Below are 20,978 nucleotides of genomic sequence, written 5' to 3'. Positions count from 1 at the left end.
AGCAAAATCATTCTACAAGTGCGGAAGTAGGCTCAGGGAACCTCAGGTTTGGCAAAAGTATGAAATCGGGGAACAACGGCCCCAAAACAGCTGGATGTGCAGACCCTATTTTCTAGGGACAGCTCCAGATTTACAGGTTTCTGATTTGATCTCAGAATGTCTTGCTTTTCCTTCGGACGTCCCTATTTTCATTGGAGAAATGTTGGAGGATATGAGCGTGCTCAATGATCACAGGGAATGTTTTCTTTTGAAAGGAGGAATGGGGAGCGGGAAAAGTGTAATGGTCTAGTATACAGTACTGGAAGCAGTGGCAGACCTTTGGGTCTCACGGCCCCTCGCACGCCATTGTAGGGCAGAGTCGGGGGGCGCCTTGAGGGCAGCCAAACGGGTCACGCTCCCCCGCGTCGCTGCAGAGGGGTCGCTTTCTTGTGAGGCTCCCTAAATACCTGCGGTGGTCGAAAGGAAAACATCAATTTGATTTTTTTAAAAAAATAAAACGCTAGTTTTGCGTGATCAGTTGTCAGCATACGTCGAGAATAATAACAGCAGCGTACATTTTCCGTCCCCTAGCAACACTCAAGTTAAAAACGTCTACTCCGCAACTCCTTTGGCGACTACAACTCCCAGAAGGCACTGCGCGGTCGAACGACTACCTCATTCTTCCTTTAGTTTTTTTTTTTTGGCCTGTTCTCGCGATATTTGGGTTTTCTTCCTTCCCCACCCCCACCATCGCCCGGCCTAGGCGGATTCTGCCCATCCCTCTACCTGGCTATGGCCGACCCCAAGTATGCGGACCTGCCCGGCATTGTGAGTGTGCGAGGAAGGGAGCGGGGTGGGGTGGGGGGCGAGAAAGGTTCCGAGGGGCGGAGAAGAGGACGGGTGGGGTGGGGCCGCCTCGCCTCGCTTTGTTTCGTGGGGTTGTTGGAGACGGGGTGGGGTCTACACTGCAGGGAATGAGGGAAGAAACTGCCGGGGCGGGAGGATCCTGGATCCTGAATGGAAGCTTAAATGGGGCTAGGGCTTGATTCAGTGACCCTGACAACATCAAAAAACACGCGATGTAATAAATAATAATAATATTTATATGTATATTTGTATCTTCATTCGAAGATCATCCCAGGGTGGTTCACAGTAGTGTTCCAGAGGATGTGCAGAGTGCCTTTCTGCTCAGCCGCGAGAGGTTGTGACAAATCTCATAGGAAGCTGCCTTAAAAACACACACACACACACACACACACCCTTCACCCGAGGATCACAGGGCAGTTTACAAAATAAAAACAAACAAACACAGTGCTGAGTCAGGTGGTTGGTCCATCTAGTACAGTAGTGCCTACACTGACTGGCAGTGGCTATCCAGGATTTCAGACAGGGATATGAACAGGCAAAGCAGGTGGAGCCATGGAATGCCTCGCCCAAGTTAGGCATCACCCCTCCAAAAGCACCCCCTATTGGCTTTCCCCACTTCCATTGGGATGTGAATTTCCTTGTGGATTTTATCCACAGCCAAGTAGCTTTCCAAGGTTGGTGGTCTCCACACCATCCTTTGAGGGAAACTTGGGTACATTCATCCCTGCCCCAATCTCTGTAAGCTTGTAACCTGACTGTTAGCGTTTGGGCATCATTTTGCCTTGCAGTGTGATCCACATAGGAGCATCGGCCACATTCAATAAAGGGTTAGTAGATGGTGGACCTGTGATTAATTGCTGAACTGCTTCCTTCTGATGCCTGGACAGTTGTGTTTTTATTCAGTTAGGGATGCTGTACCCTGGGAATTTAGAACATTATTCATGATAGTTTTGTGTTTTGACTTCTGGGGATTTCCAAGCAATTGTTTCTTTCCCCAAACATTCTATGGAGTTTGTGTGGTAGAGCAAGCTCAGCTGTTGAGGATTGAGGTCCCATGTAAAGAGCAACATATCCTATCTATACATGCCCCATCCATTTTCTACCAATTTATATCTGCGGGGAACCTTTTTTAACCTGAGAGCCCCATTTTTTGTGGGGAACATTTCAGGGACTGCATGCCCAGAGGAAAAAGTTGTCAGAGCAGTTGGTATGATGCTTACCTTTGTACAGTAAAGTTATATTCCGGTGACACCCATCAGAGGTTAGGTTTATATGTGCTCACCCTTGGGGTTTAATGTGAGCTAATCAGGTTCCTTGACCCAGGTGGCGCTGTGGGACCCAGGTGGCGCTGTGGTTAAACCACTGAGCCTAGGGCTTGCTGATCAGAAGGTCGGCGGTTCGAATCCCTGTGATGCGGTGAGCTCCCGTTGCTTGGTCCCAGCTCCTGCCAACCTAGCAGTTCGAAAGCACGTCAAAATGCAAGTAGATAAATAGGAACCGCTACAGCGGGAAGGTAAACGGCGTTTCCATGTGCTGCTCTGGTTTGCCAGAAATGGCTTTGTCATGCTGGCCACATGACCTGGAAGCTATACGCCGGCTCCCTCGGCCAATAAGGCGAGATGAGCGCGCAACCCCAGAGTCGGTCACGACTGGACCTAATGGTCAGGGGTCCCTTTACCTTTACCTTTAATCAGGTTCCTTAGTGGTAAGTTCAGCAGTAGTACAGTAAAGTATCCTATAACGAGAACTTTACCAACACTATCATTCTTCCCTACCAAGGAACAAAGCAACAAAGTGTTTAATGTGCTTTAGGACCTTCTCAAAGTTCAGACAGGCTTGACCAGCTTCTCAAATGAGCGGAGTGTTCATCCTAGCATGTTCTCCAGCAATCCTCAAAAGATGTGTCCCCAGTGAAAGGATTCCCTTAAGATAGAAGTTTTGAAATCTATGGTTTTAGGCCATAGATGTTCTTTTAAGTTAAGGGCCAGTAGGCTAGTACCAATGTTTGCGACTTTTGTGGATTTATTTGTAATGCTGTTGTAAAGTTAGTCACAGCTTGATGTGTTTACTCAACCCATTCTAACTAATCCTAACCTGATAGCATCTTGTTTACTTCTGTTCTCCAATTATCTGGATTATGAGAATTTATTCATTCCTGCTTTGAGGGCATATCATTGCTGTAGAACACTTTTGGGTCTGTTCTGACCTTCTGTATCTTTGTCTCTGACCTTACTGGATTATCTTTGTGTTTTCCAGGCCAGGAACGAACCTGATGTTTATGAAACAAGTGATCTCCCAGAAGATGATCAAGCAGAGTTTGATGCGGTAAGATCATGTGACACTTATTCATGTCTTCAGTAGTGTTCTGGTTGTGTTCTGTGGGTGTGCCAAGCCCTCGAACCATCTCCAAATGTTTCTTTTGACCAAAGTGACTACTTAATGCTGCTGTGGTTTTGACTGGGTGAAAGGGTGTATGGGGTGGGTATGTGGTAGAATTTGGTAGCTTAAATCTTTTTTAAAAGGATCTGGGTATCTAAATCATTCTTAAGGTTAAAAAAGGTGGAAAGCATTCAGCAGCTCCCAAAAAATAATGAATTTTGTGAACGTCTGTCCACCCCAGTCACAATAATTCCCCTGTAATCGGATTTTACAAAATATGTCTAAACTATGGATTTCTAAGGAGGACTCGTGCTGCTCCTTAATAACATTCCTTTAAATTGAGATTAGATGTTTAAAGTATTAGTAGAAAAGTTGAATATTTGAAAGCTTTTGAACTTGTTCTTATTTCTGCTTGCCAGGAAAGAGCTGTGTTTGCCTTTGACAAAAGACATGAAATTGGATGCCTTTATCTTCAGAGTGCAAAGCCCTCCTGAAGTAATCTTGAAGGTTTTGGTCAAAAATCCTATGCTGGAGGCATTCATTGATTTTAAATAGCAACTCTTTTATGGGACCCTTGCTGAAATGAATATAGGGTATTAACAACTGTATGCTATGGTGACAGCCCTAGTCCAGGAAAATGGATTTCAGGAGATACAGAAGAATACATTAATTGCTTGAAAGAGAGTAATAGATGAATTGTGCCGCCTTTATTCATACACCAACATCAGTTTGGTATCTGAAATTAGAAACGGCAAACTAACCTTAAATCCTGACAGTCTACTTCTAGACTTTTGTACCCAACAATGTTGCCAGGAGTGAGGTTTGGTTTTGCAAGTGGAACAAGCTAGGCTGTTTTCACATGTATATTTTTTTTTGGGGGGGGGGAGATCTGTTTGCATGTTCATGGCTGGAAAATATTTCGGATTTCAGGAGCAAACACCAGATGTTTAGGAACCAGGGCTGAGAAAATAGGTACAAGTATGTCATTCCAAAGAAACAGTGATAGTCATCAACTTGGATGACTTTAAAAGAGGATCTGGAGCAGGCACCCCCAAACTGCAGCCTACAACTCCCATGATTCCTAGCTAACAGGACCAGTGGTTAGGGATGATGGGGATTGTAGTCCAAAACATCTGGAGGGCTGAAGTTTGGGGATGCCTGATCTAGAGTAAATCCCATTGAGCTCAATTGGATATATTTCTGAGTAGACATGTATAGAGTTGTGCTGTGAGTGAACATTAGTTTTCTTGTGATTCGTATATCTCTTGGTGCTTCTACCATTGGTAACAATTCTATTTTAACACCAATCAATCTCTGAGGAAATCTAAAACCTATAATGAAAAAAGTGTTTCCAGCATTTCTTACAGTTAACCAGTGGTAGCATCAGACTGTTGCTGCCAAGCCTATACATTATATCCACCCCCATTTGTGTAGGCTTTAATTTCATTTACAGTATTTGCGGTAATTTTCTGAGAATGTGAGATGGCCAGGTCCTGTATTGGCTGGATAAATAGGTGGGTGCTTCTCTTTGTTTCCTCTCCTGGATCACTCTTTGCTCAGTCCAGATGAGCAGTGAAGAGCACCTATGTTATATTGTGGTCTTTAGTAAGAATTTCTACCAAGATCTGAATCCACCATAGTTTAGCTACAGTTGTGGGCAACTGTGGGCATAAGGATGGGCAAAAATTGTGTTTTATGGGTCAGGCTGTTTGACCCCAGTTTTAAACACAATTGGATAGTTGCTGCTGTAGCTGTACAGAGTGGTTTGTTTGGCTACAGATAATATGAAGCAGCATGAAATTTGGTTGTTCTGAGAAAGCCTGAGGAAAATTAATCTCAGCTTTCATTTTACAAAAGGGGTGTTTTGTGCAGGGGGAGGGGGAAGCTTCTGGATTTCATACCGTAGCTAAGAAGGCAATTTGTGAACAGCGCCCTTTGAAAACTGGTATGTCCTTCCAGCTGTTTTGGGGTAGCGCTGTAGCATCAGATTCACAGTTCTGGGTTTTTCACCAGGGTACAAAGTACAAAGTGGTGTGTGTGTGTGTATGTGTGTGTGTTTGCTGCGGAGAAGGAGTAGGTGGTGTGCAGGTGCTTAACCTTTCACTTGCTGCTTTCACTTGCTGTTTCCTTCTTCAACAGCTTTCCATAGTAAAGAAAATGCTTCCCTCTCCTAAATTGGCATTGAATGATTTGTCACAACAGACTGTATTTGTCACAACTAACTAGCTGGGCTGACTGATCATCATTATTTGGTCTGAACTTGGCAAGGGTCAGTGGCATCTCCATGCTGGTATGTTCCAGGTCTTGTCTTCTAATCCGTTATTTGCAATAGGACAGAATAAAGATTCAAAATCTTGTGTTGGATTACCAATCTTAAAAGAGCATAACAAAAATAAACTTGAGAAAAATGGCGCATAAAAATTACAATTACTTGTAACAATGAAGTGTAGTGAGTTAGAGTGTTGGACTAGAGGTAAGGGACTTGACTCAGCCAGGAAGCTCACTGGGTGACTTTGGACCAGCTTCTCTCTTTTAGGCTAATCCAGGCATCCCCAAACTGTGGCCCTCCAGATGTTTTGGCCTACAACTCCCATGATCCCTAGCTAACAGGACCAGTGGTCGGGGAAGATGGGAATTGTAGTCCAAAACATCTGGAGGGCCAAAGTTTGGGGGTGAGTTTTTTTAATAAAAAAAATCATAGAATCATAGAGCTGGAAGAGACCACAAGGGCCATCCAGTCCAACCCCCTGCCAAGCAGGAAACACCATCAAAGCATTCTTGACATATGGCTGTCAAGCCTCCGCTTAAAGACCTCCAAAGAAGGAGACTCCACCACACTCCTTGGTAGCAAATTCCACTGTCGAACAGCTCTTACTGTCAGGAAGTTCTTCCTAATGTTTAGGAAGAACTTCCTGACAGTAAGAGCTGTTCGACAGTGGAATCTTCTTTCTTGAAGTTTGAATCCATTGCTCCGTGTCCGCTTCTCTGGAGCAGCAGAAAACAATCTTTCTCCCTCCTCTATATGACATGCTTTTATATATTTGAACATGGCTATCATATCACCCCTTAACCTTCTCTTCTCCAGGCTAAACATACCCAGCTCCCTAAGCCGTTCCTCATAAGGCATCATTTCCAGGCCTTTGACTGGAATAAGGCTGTTCTTGTACTCGAAAGCATCTAGAGGGCACCAGAAAGGGAAGGTTGCAGTAGGCAACATTAGACCAGATGAACTTGGGTCATTGTTTTACATTCATCAAGTGAAAAACCTAATGTTCTTCAGATAGTGCTGGTCTACAGCTCCCACCATCACTGGCTATTGGCCATGTTGGCTGGTGCTGATGGATAGCTCCCACCCCTGAAGTCCATCACCTGGTGGGAAAACCACCAGTTTCCCATCACTGATCTAGTCTATCATGCTGTTTGCAGCCATGGCCGGCCATTTGCTTCTAGGACGCTTAAAAATGGGGCATGGAATTGTCGGCCTATGTAGCATATGCATTTTCTGATAATGGAGAGTCTATTTAATTATTATGCCTAACCTCCCTTGGTGCCTGAACCTGGGTGCCTGAACATTTGATACTAGTGGCTATTATGGTGCTGGAGGAGACTCTTGAGAGTCCCATGGACTGCAAGAAGATCAAACCTATCCATCCTGAAGGAAATCAGCCCTGAGTGCTCATTGCAAGGACAGATCGTGAAGCTCCAATACTTTGGCCACCTCATGAGAAGAGAAGACTCCCTGGAAAAGACCCCAATGTTGGGAAAGATGGAAGGCACAAGGAGAAGGGGACGGCAGAGGACGAGATGGTTGGACAGTGTTCTCGAAGCTACCAACATGAGTTTGACCAAACTGCGGGAGGCAGTGGAAGACAGGAGTGCCTGGCGTGCTCTAGTCCATGGAGTCACGAAGAGTCGGACACGACTAAACGACTAAACAACAACAACAACAACCTCCCTTGATAGACTTATCTTTGAAGAATTTACCATTCTCTTACAAGGCATCTTAAGGCCATGGCAGTTACCATTTCTTGTGGTTATGAATTCCATCAGTTAAATTCCACACTGTGTGGGAGCTGTTCAGCAGCAGGGAATTATAACTTCACACACACACACACACACACACACCAAGTAATTCCTCTTGTTTTTCTTGGTCCTACTGCAATCCAGTTTCAGTGGGTGTCCCCAAATTCTAGTATTGTGAAAAGGTGGGAGAAAAAATATTTCTTCTATATCAGTCATACTTTTAAGAGCCTATATCATGCCCACCCTTGCAGTTTGTGGAAATGCTTCTCCATGAATGCTGATGTGTAGACACCATGTTTCAGATGTGATGGTGGCTCATATTTGAGTCTTGGATGTGATTTGCCTCCTGCATATCCTACAAAATGTTTGGTTTTGTGGCTTTCTGTAGTACCCACCCTCTCTGTCAAGGAGGGATACAGTACTAGTAAATAGATGCTGAACTCCAGCAGTCATGGTTTGTGTTTTAGCATTTTGTCCTATCTCCCTGTGAAAACCAGCCATGCAACCTGGTATTGTTTGCCCTTAAATGCTTTGCTGTGGGCTGCACAGAAGCTGTGTTTCCTTCTAAGCATGCAATACTCCTGAGAGGAATTGCATGAGGTACATTTAATCTCATAGTAACTGGCTCTGGGGAGGGGAGAGGAGGGTGAGGGAAGAGGGTTTGAATAATACATTACTTTGGCAATGCTAGGTGAGGGGACCAGTTGAGGTACCAGTTCCCTTACATAGTCTTGACATAAATCTCCAGCACCTGGGTGCCTGAACATTTGATACTAGTGGCTACCTAATCCATATATATAGCATTTTGAGCCTGCCCTTATGGTTGGAACATCTGGTTTTCTGCATAGGATTCAGAAACCTGGTAATCTTGCACCATATCAAATTAAGATACCATATTTAGCGTGAATAATTAACATAGTTATTTAAGGAAACTTGCACCTTTTTTATCTAGCATCATGTGCTTTGCACTAACTAAAACCACGCTTGATTTTTAAACCCCATATTGGGCTGGTTTATGAAAGTTGTTTCGCCAGGGAAGGGAATGGTGGCAGGTAAAAGGTATAGGTAATTGAGGGGTACAAAGATGTGTGTGGGAAAGCATTATTTATGTGTGTGAAGTAAACACATAAAAGCAGGAAAAATTAGCTCTGCTGCCCTGTCACTGTTCCAATTCCCCTTTGTGAGATGGGAGGGTGACCCATTGGGGCAGGAATAAAACTGCTAGCACATTTGCAAAGCTAAGCAGGTTCCAATGTGGTTTCATATTGGATGGGGACCATGTGTTGAGATTCCTGCATTGCAGGTGATTGGACTAGATGGTCCTTGAGGTCCCTTTTGAATCTACAAGAGGGGAAGCGGTGAGGAACTGGTGGACCTTCAAGAGTTGTTGGACTCCATCTCCCATCATCCCTGACTGTTGGCCATTCTGGCTGAAGCTGATGGGAGTTGGAGTCCAACAATATCTGGAGGGTCACACCAGCTAACATAACAGTATTCAATCCATTGAGTTACCTGGACATTAATGACACAGATGTGATTGGACTCCCATCACCCCTGACTATTGGTCATGCTGGCTGGGACGGATAGGAGTTGAACTTCAAAAACATCTGGAGGGCCATACATTTTCTGAGCCCACTACTTACCTGGAAAACACCACATTGGCTACGTACAGGGCAGGCTCAAAGCTTTGCTTGCTTCATGGTGACTGAACCAGCGCTTGCAGATTGGGTTGCTTGCCGATTGGATTGCAATTGGTGGCATCACAGTTTTTAATCCTGTAATTACCTTCCATGAAAATAAATGACAGGAGCTGTCATTCTCCTCCCCGCTTGAATAGTTCCTAAATGCTCAAAAATAACAGATCTCTGAGCTGGGAAAGGTAGAAGACTTCCGGTCTGTCGCGGCGGAGAGAAGGACGCAGGGACTTCGCGCGCCGAAGTCCCTGGCTTCGCGGAGGGGGGGGAAGTCCGCAGAGCGAGCGGACTCCCCGTAAAAGCACCGGGTAGACAGTCCCGGTGACTCACGCGCCCAGCGGCTGCTCCGTTTTGCGGATCCCCCGCTGCCCGAGAGCTCAGTAGAGCGATCGAGAGCCGGCGGGGTGGAACCGCGGGAGCCATTTTGGGCTTAATCTTACCTCCGAGAAGTGAAGCTCCGAGTCCTGACCCGGCAAGCGGCGGATTCTTCCGAACAAAGTTAAAGGTTTCCATAAAGTAAGTGGAATTTTGATTACGGACTCTAAATTTAACAATTGGAAAAATAGGAGAGACTTTAAAGTAACGGAAGTCGGTCTCTTCCTAATGGAAAACTGGGAGGCGCTTTAAAAAATCTTAAGCCGAACGACGAAAAGCATTTGGAATTGTGGACCCGAAAGAAAGAAAGACTTTTTCGAACCCTCTCAACTCCCGAGTCCGGCACCCCTTGAGGTACAGCATTAAAAAGGGGGAGAGTGTTTTGACAGCTGTCAAAAGCTGTCAAACTGTCAAAAGACCGGGTGGATTTATTGCACTGTTGTGATCAGTAAAAATTGACTGAAAATGTGTTAGAACTATTTAACATTGGAACTAAGAATGGATTTGTGATTGAATCAAAAGACAAAGGAAAAGAGCAGCCAAAATGGAGTCGATCGTCTAAGGAAGGAATTTTCCAGCACCCTTTGTTCTCCACCTCCTGTTTGTCTGCGGTTAGGAAAAGTATGAAAACAAAGTACTCTCGAGCCTTCCAGGAGGCTGTGCTAAACTATCTACAAACATGGGAGGACATTTACAAGGAACGGCAACATCCCAATTTACCAGCAGATGAGGTTGAAGTCCAAGTCCAGGACTTAGAGGAAAATTTGAATTTGGAGATTGTGGAGATTGAGACTGGTTGCCAGGAGAAACAATTTGATGAAGAGGACTTGGACTATAAAAAATATGCTTGGGATGAAGCAAAGTATGGACTTCAAAAGGAAGAAAAACAAGCAGAGCAAGAAAATGAGAAGCAAAGGAACTTGAGGTTTAATGGACTTGAAGATCCTGGAGGGGTTGGAATGTGGGGTGATGTCAGTGAGGAATGGGAAAGACAGGGGCAGAGGGGGACAAGGGCCTGGAGACGGACATGGGAAAGAATGGGTGTGGGATGAAAATTTTAGTTAAAAGTGTTACTTTTAGTTTTTGAAAGACGGTTTTCGAAATTTTGGCCTGTTAACGGAAATGCTGATCCAATTGGGGGAAAAGACTTAGGGAGAGGAGATGGAGTGTAAAAATGAAAGAAAATAAGCTGGGTTTTCTGGAGGGAGACATAAGAACGGCTTAAGAAAGTATTTAAGTTAATGTAAATTTTTGTAAGTTAAGTTAGGTTTTTAGGCAGAAAGCGGCCTACTCTCCTCTCCTTACTCTGAGTTACTCAGTGGCAGGGAGTGCTTGGAGGGGTGAGGAGGGGATATAATGGAACCTTGGAAATGCTGTGCCCTACAGGTTCCTCTTGTGGCAGGAGGGGACCTGTGGGAGGGCAGCATGGAAAAGGAGGAGGATTGAGTTAATAGTATAAGAAAAGGATTTTAAACTGAAATAGAAAACCCGCCATAAGCTTTTAGATTTTGTTCAGGGAAAACCAGGAGGAAGACTATCGAGGAAGTCACAATTTTAAGGTTAAGATAATAAGAATTGGGGAGTCAAAATTCTCCCCTACTATTGTTATGTGTATGTTTGTTTAAGTATGTTTATGAAAAAGCTGGGGGAAACCAATCCTCAGAGCTCCTCCATTCCTGTCCCTTCAGTGGCAGGGGGGGGGGAAGAGGGGGGAGGAGGGAGGGGGGAGGTCAAACCCAGCTCACAATGGACCCCCTTTGATTCTCAAAGCGCACGGGTTTCACTGGTGGCAGAGGTGGACCAGTGGGTGGAGGGAAGACGAAGGGACAGTGTTGTATTGTATGTTTGTGTAGTTGTGTAGTTTGTTTAGTTTTGTTTGAAAATTAATAAAAATTATTATAAAAAAAAAGGTAGAAGGCTGCCATTCAGAAAGCAAAAGAGAGAAGCACTGCTCTATTTGCTAGCTGCTTCGGATTTTAAAAGCTGCCATTAAAGATGTCCTGATGAAAAGTTGGGAGCACAGGAGCTCCTCTGATAGGAGCTGGCATAAAGGTTTCGTCCTATAAATGATTCACTCCTAGAAAGTAGGCCAGTGCTTGGGGGAGGTGTGCAGTCTTCCTTCTTTGCAGGCATCACTGCTTGATAACCTGACAGGGAAGGACAGGCTGGTAGAGCATCAGCTTCTTTCCTCTGAGGGTTCTGGGGTGCGGGAAGGAACGGGAGGTTGAGGGAAGAAGAGTTGTCGGCATGAACGCATAACACTTTGTTTTCTCGGAATTAATATGTTTTGTATTGGAAAGCTTTACTATTAATGTCATCAGTGGACATGGCATTTTACAGTATAAACATAGAAGAGATTCCTAGGAATGAAGGAATGAAGTAAGGGGGAGAGAAGGACACGGACAAGAGATTAATATGAAATATGAGAGAAGAGAACCACATAGGTATTTATCATTCAGTGTCAGTCACTGGGCTTTAAAGTTCAAATTCTAAGTTTGATGGTCTTTACAAATTTGTGTAAAAAATTCATTTCATGAGGAAAACGGCAGCCAAGTGGCAAGAAGCAAGAGTCATATGTCCACTTCTGAGGAAATTTTAAAACCTCACAGCATGAATGTCCATTTGTGTGTGTGATTGGTCATATGTCAGATTTCAGATGTGGATGTACTGTGAGGGTATAAGCCATGGGTGTCAAACTCAAGGCCCGGGGGCCAAATCCGGCCCGCCAGACCTCGTCATGTGGCCCGCCGAGCGCCCCAGCCAGCGGGACCCAGCAGCGGGACCTTGCTGCTGAAGCGCCGTGCTGACAAAGCGCCGACAAACAGCTGGGGCCTGGGGTGGTAGAAAGGCGGCGGGAGCAGCGCTGCGTAGAGCGCCCCGAGCCACAGCAGGAGAAGGAAGAGGCAGCTTGCCGGGTCAGCGCCCAGCAGCGCCGCACGGAGAGTCCCGAGCCTCTGCGACGCAGCAGTGCTCTGTAGCATTTTGAATCCTCCTCCTCCTGCCACGGCTCGGTGCCTGGAAACGGCTGCTGCTGCTGCTGCTGAAGCACAGACAAAGCACCCAGCAGCGCCGCGTGGAGGAGGAGGAGGATTCAAAGTGCTACAGAGCACTGCTGCGTCCCAGAGGCTCGGCACTCTCCATACGGTGCTGCCGGGCAACGACCCGACAAGCCGCCTTCTCCTCCTCTTGCCTCACCTCCTCCTCCTCCTGCCGCGGCTCAGCCTCATGAACGTGAGCTCAGCAGCGGCTCAGCCTCACGAACGTGCAACTCTGAGGCTTTACGCACGTCTGCTAAAACGGACACCCGCTGCCTCACGCTGCACGGGAAATGCTTTTTGCCCCTGGGTCCCTTCGCGCTCTTTTCTGGCGCTGAATCAAGGCGGTGACACCCCCTTCCCTTTCTTCCTTCCTCTCTCTCGTTCTTATTCTTTCTTTCCCTCTCCTTCCTTCCTGACTATGTTTCTGCTTTCAGCGCTAGTTATTACTTACATTATTACAAAAAAACAGTAATAATTGAATGCAGTGACAATAATTTATGATAATAAAGAGTGGACACATAGTCCTACAGATACAACCGGCCCTTTGAGGGTGACCAAACTGCTGATGCGGCCCCCGATGAATTTGAGTTTGACACCCCTGGTATAAGCTATTTGAGGCCTATTTTGAAAAGAATAGGTTATGGCAGGAGTAGGCAGGCAGGTGAGATGTTTTGGGACACAGCTCTCATCATCTCTTGCCATGGACTGCTGGGAGTTGCAGTCCAGCAACGTCTGCAGGACATTGTGTTGGCTGCTCCTGAATGGGCATGGCTATATGTATTCTACTTTTGCCCAAGACAAGCTGAATTCTGTAAGCTGTCTAAATAATGCAAATCAACATATCCTATCCAGTGTGCCTCTTGTCCTTAAAGCATCACCCACATACCTTCAGCCTATTTTTTCGCAGTTATAAGGACAAAGAAACAGTCCTCAAAACAAAAACGGAAATTCTCAGGAAGTAGAATTCTGCACACAATTTAAATATTTAATGGTGTAGGATTGCAGAATACATGCAGCCCTGGTTTATGAGTGTGTGGTTCCTGGTCTACGGGGAACCCATGGGCTCGAGTAGAGCTCCATGAAACTGACAGGGTGGGTAGGTGGGTTTCCCATTCAAAATTAGGCCTGCCCTGAAGATGCTGGGAATGAGGTGGTAAAATGGGCTGTACCACTTCAGGTGACAGGTGGAGAATAACGATGCTGCACTTAGATTTAGCAACTCCCAGTTTCCACATACATCTCTGCCCATATTGTACTGTGACACAAAAGTTGGGAGTATACGTTGCTATAGTGAGAGTACCACAAGCACCTCCAAGACATTTGTTTGTTTTTAATGTTGTTTTTGAAGGTTATGTAATCACTAAGGTTTCTGGGGCCTTTGATCCAGCTCTGTTAACCTCTGCTATTAGTTCCACAGGCTTTTTCCTTTGCAGCTGCCATAGAGGATGCCTTATGATTATGGGAATTTGCCTAATAACTGTTTTAACTGTGTTTGTATTGAACTGTTGCACACTTGAACTTATCTGAGTTTTCCTAATGCTCTTCCCCTTCACCCCTCACACCACCTTGCCTGGACACTAGTTTGCACAAGTAAGACCATTAAAAATGCTTCTTCTTATTTTATTTCTCTGCATGCTTCTAGAATTTTTGTGTTTTGCATGTGGGTAACTGCACACTTTTCTATTCTTTAATTACTTCAAAATCCCTGTTTATAATATGGCAGTGGAGAAACAATGATTATTAATCAAGGGTTGTTTTGATATATACATAATATTTGTGTGTGATTCATGGTGCTGTTATCTTTTCACTGGGGCTTTTGCACAGAACAAAGGAAAGCAATAAATTCAGGGTGAAAGGTTTTTTCAAGAAAAAGAAAAGCAGAGAGAGAGAGAGAAGAGTAGGGAGCCTCATTTTACTTCAGCCTTCAGGAGAAAAGGGAAAGTACAATAGAAGTTGCATTAATATACTTATTTTTGCACTCTGAAAGGTAAAATGGTCACTTTGGTAGATTATGGGGTAGGGCTGGGTGATATATCAATATATTGTCCAAAACCAGTTTGAAGTGTTTCATAATATTTGAGCGGGCAATATATCACAAGTCACAATGTGTAGAAGGGCTAGGCAATACAGTGGTACCTCTGGTTAAGAACTTAATTCGTTTCGGAGGTCCGTTCTTAACCTGAAACTGTTCTTAACCTGAAGCACCACTTTAGCTAATGGGGCCTCCTGCTGCTGCCGGGCTGCCGGAGCACGATTTCTGTTCTCATCCTGAAGCAAAGTTCTTAACCTGAGGCACTATTTCTGCGTTAGTGGAGTTTGTAACCTGAAGTGTTTGTAACCCGAGGTACCACTGTATCTGGTTTTCAAAATTGCGATAACTCACCAGCTAAACATTGCAATCTACCACAATGTCTGAAATAAGGATGGAGCTATAGAGAGGTAAACTGGACAATGTCCTGGCAACTGCTACTACTTAGGTGTCTAAAACGGATAAATGACAATACTGTATTATCAATCCTCACACACTCAGTTTCATCAACAAGCAAGCCAAAATGCATCCCAACAGGACTTTTGGTTTTGGGCTTGGATACCAAATGGTGGTATTCAGGACAATCCAAAGTCCTGTTGGGATGCATTTTGGCTTGCCTGCTGCTGAAAGTGACCATGAGGTGATTGGTAATATAATCATTTATTGGTTTTAGACCCTTAAGTATAGCAGTTGCAGGACATTGTCATTTTCGCCTCTGTGTAGTTCTTTATTTCAGATATCATGATATATTGATATATTGCAATGTTTGCTGGTGATATATCACGATATTCACCAGTGTTGAAGTGGCACAAATTATAGGAGAACCAGGCAGGTTGATTGGCAGGGGCAGGATGGAGGCATGGCTGAGAATCTGCATTGGAGTGTTGGTTCTTAGTTCTGAAGTATGTCAGATGCATGACACTGAGCTCTTCCCACTCCTTGCCATACAAGCAACAGCCAAGTTCCGTCCACTTCCACATCTGATATTTAGGATCAGGGTTTCCAACTTGGAAGGGATGGTTTGGCTTGAATGCCTGGTCTGTTGCAATTTAAACCCACTGGATCTCGCAAATGTCCCTTCCCTTAAAAACTTGTTCTTGGCAGATCAGTTTAGATATGCAGCAAAATTAGAGTCATGACCCTGGGTGGGTCTGAGGCATGTCACATAGGAAACACCTAAGCCTCAGGACAGTAATTTTTACAGTGGAATGCTATATGAGACTACTGAGAAGTAATCCCTGTTGTGTTCAATGGGACTTATTCGCAGGTTAAGTGAGTATAGTGTTGCAGTCTGGTTGAAATCTGTATCTGTGCACGGAAATCAATTTTATATCAATGGCTTTTTGGTATTCATAAACATTGCCACAAGTATTTCAGAGAAAAGCATTTCAGGTACATCCATAAGTAAGTTTGCGTAGATGCAGATTAACACCCCTATAAGTACAACTCTAGGGTGCTTTCGAAAATGAGAAACTGCTCTGTTTTCAAAACATGGCTTATCAAATGTTTTGGATCATGGTTTTAACTTCTGAAGAGTAGGCATTGCCCAGAGTTTAGACCTGTCCAGCCTTCTCTTCCAATTCTTACAGTGCAATGGCTCCCCTTCACTTCATTTCTCAGCTCTCCATCCTACCTGTGATAGGAACGCATGTGCCATAGACAGTGTGGTAAACCCTGGCTTTAAAATTACATGTGTTTGCCACCATATAATATGCAGATTACATGGCAATAAGAGAAGAAGACCAAATGGATCCAATGCAGATATAATACTGGCTTCATCAAAATTGTGGTTTGCAGGAGCCAGCCATAGGAATTCACCCTCCTCCCTTCTCCAGTGTGGATTCTTCCATACTTGTTGTCAGATTTAATCACGATTTACAATTGCATCTCCAATGATGTCATGCTAACTAGCGTTCCCATCTTACCTGGAGATTGAAACCAAGGTTTGTTTTGGGTTTGCAAGCCGTGGTTAACAGTGGTGCTGATAGAACACTGAAGTTTAGCAGTTAAACCGTGGTTCAAGATGACAAGGGAAGAGAGGGGGGAAATTGTGCTTGAGAGGAGGTTGGGGACAGTTCAGGCTTTCATGAGGCTGGTTCACCAATTGCAAACTATGCATGCTTGGCAGGGAACCATCATTACACTTGTTACATCTGCACCAGATCATAAGTTATAGTTCTTTAAGACTTCTTCAATCTGTTTCTAACATTTTAAGTTTTAAAGATGTTAGCTATTTATATATTATTACATTTTTATCCCACCTTCCCCTAAGGTCTGAAAGTGGCATACATGATTTCCCACCCCCACCCCTTTCCTTATTATCCTTGGTACAACCCTATGAGGTAGGTTAGGCTGAGAGGCAGTGACTAGCCCAAGGTCACCCTGGGAGTTTCATGAGTAGGATCTGTGTGATGGACTCGCTCATTTCAGCTGTGTTAGCTTCACCCCTCACCCCTGCACACACACCCCTGCCAACCCCCCTTATTTGTGTAGCACAGATACATTGCACAGACCTAGGCTAATATCAGAATGGATAATGAGCAAGGAAGTAGAAGAGAAGTGAAGTAGAAAAATAACTGTGTTTTCAGTCTGAGGACTGAGCAGCTTTGGACTCTTAAGCCTGTTGAAAGTGTAACAGCCTGCCCTGAGTATGCAAGATCAAATCTGGAGGGGAGGAAGACCCAAACCTGATTGAAACATTGATTTTTCTGGCAGTCTTTCCCAACCAGCTTGATCTGTAAGCTGCCTTTATAGTGCTCTTGTGTCACTCTGTCAAGTCAGGGCTGGAAAAACCCTAAACACCTGATTTACAAGGGTATCTAACAATTACTTTTTAAATTTTATTTTGATTATGCATTTTTATAACTTAAATATACGTATATCTGACAATTACAATGGTATGTGCTATACATTCCAGCCCTATGCAGGGCTGATTCCTAAATCTTTAATACTGGTGCCTTGAAATTTTGATATCCTTTTTCTTAGTCCTCCTTTTCTATAAGATCACCGCATGTGAAATGCATTGTGGGAGATTAATTTGTGGGCCTGGAGGTGAAAGGGCACAAGGGAGTGGAATGTAGAAGGGAAGTTCTGAAGATGAAAGACGCAGCCCATCCTTTCTTAGAACACTTAACATTTTATTCCTATTTTCTCCTGGGTCCGCCCCCCCCCCCCACTCCAGCTTTGGGGGTGATTTCAGCAGAAGCAAAAAACTGAGACTGTCAGATGTCTTAATCACCCCATTGTTGCTTTTTTTAGGACTTAAAAAGAAAACTAGGCATGATTCTGCCAAAGTTAAGCATTCCTTCCGCCCCCGCCCCCCCCCAAACCCATATTGATTTCAATATGGAAAGTTTAGCATGGGCTTAAAACTGCTGTAATTGAAATCCATGCTTAAACTTGGCAGGTGTCATGTCTGTGAATGTCAGGCTGAGAAAAATGGCTCCTTTCAAGCCTACCTCACAGCCCAGGAAGCAGATACCAGCCTCTTCTTTGTTCCCTCTGCCAGAGATAACTCCTTGCTTGGTCACGTGGCCTCTGTTTAGCTGCCTCTCTGCTTGCCGTAAGTGGCGAAGCCTTGTGCAGACTCTGTAGTCGTGGCACTGAATGCTTTGTTGATGGCTGCCCTGTATTGGAAGGACAGAGCTGGGGCAATGTAGGCCATAATACCTGTGTAGGTGCCCCCTGGGTAGCACAAGGATGCTGTAATCTTGTTATGTGTTTGGGTTAATGATGCCAATAGGTTTTCTACTAAGGAAAAAGACTCTTGGAACCCAGTGAAGCACCTGGTTCATTATCCCTGGACAGAGAGAGGATCATATCCACAGCATACAGTTAATGCACATAGCTTCCCACCAAAGAATCCTGGGAACCATAGTTAAAGGGTGCTGGGAACTGTTCCAGGATTCTGTGTGGGAGGGAAACCATGAATGGTGTGAGTGTGATCAAAGTTAGATGCCCATTAAAATTTGTGAGACCCCTGCGCTTAAGAGTGTGGGCGTCCCACTGATTTCCGTAGGACTTAAATAGACGTATGGAAGAAAGTAGAGAAGGAGAATCCTCACCCCATTCACCTTTGGCATACCAAATAGCACTCTTTTCTGCTGGCTCCTCCTCCAAGGAACATACAGGTGAGAGGTTGCACCGGGCCCCTTCCAAGGAACATACAGGTGAGAGGTTGCACCGGGCCCCTTCCAAGGAACATACAGGTGAGAGGTTGCACCGGGCCCCTTCCAACTTAGCTTGTCTAATGTGGGGGCACTTTTGTGCCTGCCAGCAGCAAGTGCTAGAGGCAGAAGTGGCAACTTTCTGTGGGCCACTTTGTTACCTCAACAAGAGGGGGGGGGGAAGGCGACCAGCAGTTGGGGCAACCATCTAATGGGGAAGAGCACAATAACACTTAGCTGATACACTGCAGCCATGCATACATATGCAAGAGGCTCACATTGCTGTAAAACATGCTTTGATTGCTCTCTCCACATTCTATCTGCATGCTCCCGAGGAGGATCTTTTCCAGTCCCTTGGGTATTCTGGAACAAGCAGTGCTCTTTGAAGTTTTTCATATTTGCTTTCTGGAGAGAATGCAACATGAGGACTCTCTGGTTCCTAAAAAACAAGCTGGCTTCTTCTGCCACCTGCTAGTCATTTCCACCCCACCCTGTCAGTCAGGTACCTAGTGAGACTAACATTAAAAAAATGCAAATTGAATCCTTGGATGGCAATGGGTGCCATCAGGCTTTGGGGCAGAAGTAATGGGTTGCAGATACAGCAGGGCCAGGTCACCACTTCTGAAGGAATACAAATTACCCCTTAAATAGTTCTCCCCCCACCTGCCGCCATCCAGTACCATTAAGTGCAAAGTCTAAAATTACATAGCTGTGTCACTGCTTGTAGAGAGTAGGAAAATGATGCTGGCTTCTGTGGCTAGCTTGCTAAAGTAGGGGGGGACTAGTTTGAAGGACTTGCTTGTTTCTCTTCACTGCCTGTCTGGCACTGAGGCACAAGGATACTTTTGAAATGTTCTCAATAGCCCAGCCTTCAGTGATCAGCTGGGATTTGAACCAGAATTGGAGTATGTTGAGCACTTTGCCAGCAAGGCAAACCAAGAAGTATATCTGAAGAAGTGTGCATGCACACGAAAGCTCATACCAATGACAAACTTAGTTGGTCTCTAAGATGCTACTGGAAGAATTTTTTAAAAAAATTTGTTTCAAGAAGCCTCACTTAGGTTAACCAGAGGCTTGTTTTGCAGCGCTCTCAGAATGTAGTGTATTTGTATTTGTGAAAAACTACATCCTAGGATAGGATAGGGACGTGAGTGGCACTGTGGGTTAAACTACAGAGCCTAGGGCCTGCCGATCAGAAGGTCGGTGGTTCGAATCCCCACGACGGGGTGCCTGCTCCTGCCAACCTAGCAGTTCGAAAGTGCAAGTAGATAAACAGGTACCACTCCGGCTGGAAGGTAAACAGCGTTTCAGTGCGCTGCTATGGTTCGCCAGAAGCGGCTTAGTCATGCTGGCCACATGACCCGGAAGCTGTACGCCGGCTCCCTTGGCCAATAGTGCGAGATGAGCGCCGCAACCCCAGAGTCGGTCACGACTGGACATAATGGTTGAGGGTCCCTTTACCTTTTTACATCCTAGGATATCCTATTATCCCACACTTCTGCTTGTCCCATGCCTAGAAAGCATGGGTCTGAGCAGTTTTCCACTTGTCCCACACTTTCTTGGCACAGATTTGAGTGGTTTTGCCTTTGCGCTGCTGTTTCCCCCTGGAAAGTCTGCTCTTTAGCTCAGAACAAATGAGCAATCTGCAGAAAACCTGGCTTCTGTTTGTTCTAATTCAGTGCTAAACCATGGGTTTCCCTGGGGGGAAGCAGGAGGGCAAATGGAAATGTGAATGAACCCTAAGAAGCAGAGACACAATTTCAGGCAACATGGGTGCATCTTGCAGCTCTAGACCTGTTTAAAGTTCAGTGTGAATTAGCAGTATCACTTCTTCACCAGTTCTTTTCAACCTCAAGCAAGCAGGTAAGAGTGAGAATTACAGCCAGACACCCCTGAATTACAGCCAGGCGCCCCTGAGCCTTAGATACTTGGCTGCTTAAAAACTGGCACCTCATTTCCCCAAACTAGAGGGATGAAAGGAGACAGTTCTTCTCTTGGATCTTTTCCTCCCAGCTTCTGCTTTCCATAATTGCCTTCAGATGCCCCTCTTTCAAAGTGCTTGATCTGTTGGGGCGCCATCTAAAACTGCAGCAAAAACAACATTTTCCTGTTAATTATTGAAGGCCATCCACCCTCTTGGAAGGAGAGGCATTTAGGAAGGCTCTTGTTCGACTCTCACAGCAGGGTAAGGAGGAGGATACGGCACTTGCTTGGATGCTCTCTGCCAGCACTAACATGCCACTTTCACTGCTCCATCTTATTTTCCCATGCGCTTTGAGCATAGTGGCTTCACCTTAACATCTCGCTGCTGTATTTCTTAACTCAGTAACAACATAGCAGTCTTGCATGGTATATGGGAATGCATAACTTCATTACTTCCCTTCTCAAGAAACCCCCTTTGCTGCGACCTTCCCAAAAGTACCACCAA

At 45.0% G+C, this 20,978-nt stretch overlaps 1 protein-coding gene across 2 annotated transcripts in view; it reads left to right on the top strand.

Moving 5' to 3' along the window:
• Positions 1-692: 692 nt before the first annotated feature.
• The window catches only part of DCTN2 (dynactin subunit 2), a 47,775-nt gene continuing 27,489 nt past the window's right edge, over positions 693-20,978 (top strand). For both annotated transcript variants that reach the window (XM_088662839.1, XM_088662838.1), the window contains exons 1-2: positions 693-807; positions 3,103-3,171. In XM_088662839.1, the coding sequence (XP_088518965.1) occupies positions 772-807; positions 3,103-3,171 (105 nt within the window). In that variant the 5' untranslated portion in view covers positions 693-771. The remainder of the gene's footprint in view (positions 808-3,102; positions 3,172-20,978) is intronic.

This window comes from Zootoca vivipara, chromosome 2 (assembly GCF_965207765.1).
Source record: "Zootoca vivipara chromosome 2, rZooViv2.hap1.1, whole genome shotgun sequence".
Taxonomy (NCBI): domain Eukaryota; kingdom Metazoa; phylum Chordata; class Lepidosauria; order Squamata; family Lacertidae; genus Zootoca; species Zootoca vivipara.
Note: the sequence above shows the minus strand (reverse complement) of the source record. Positions and strands in the feature narration are given on the sequence as shown.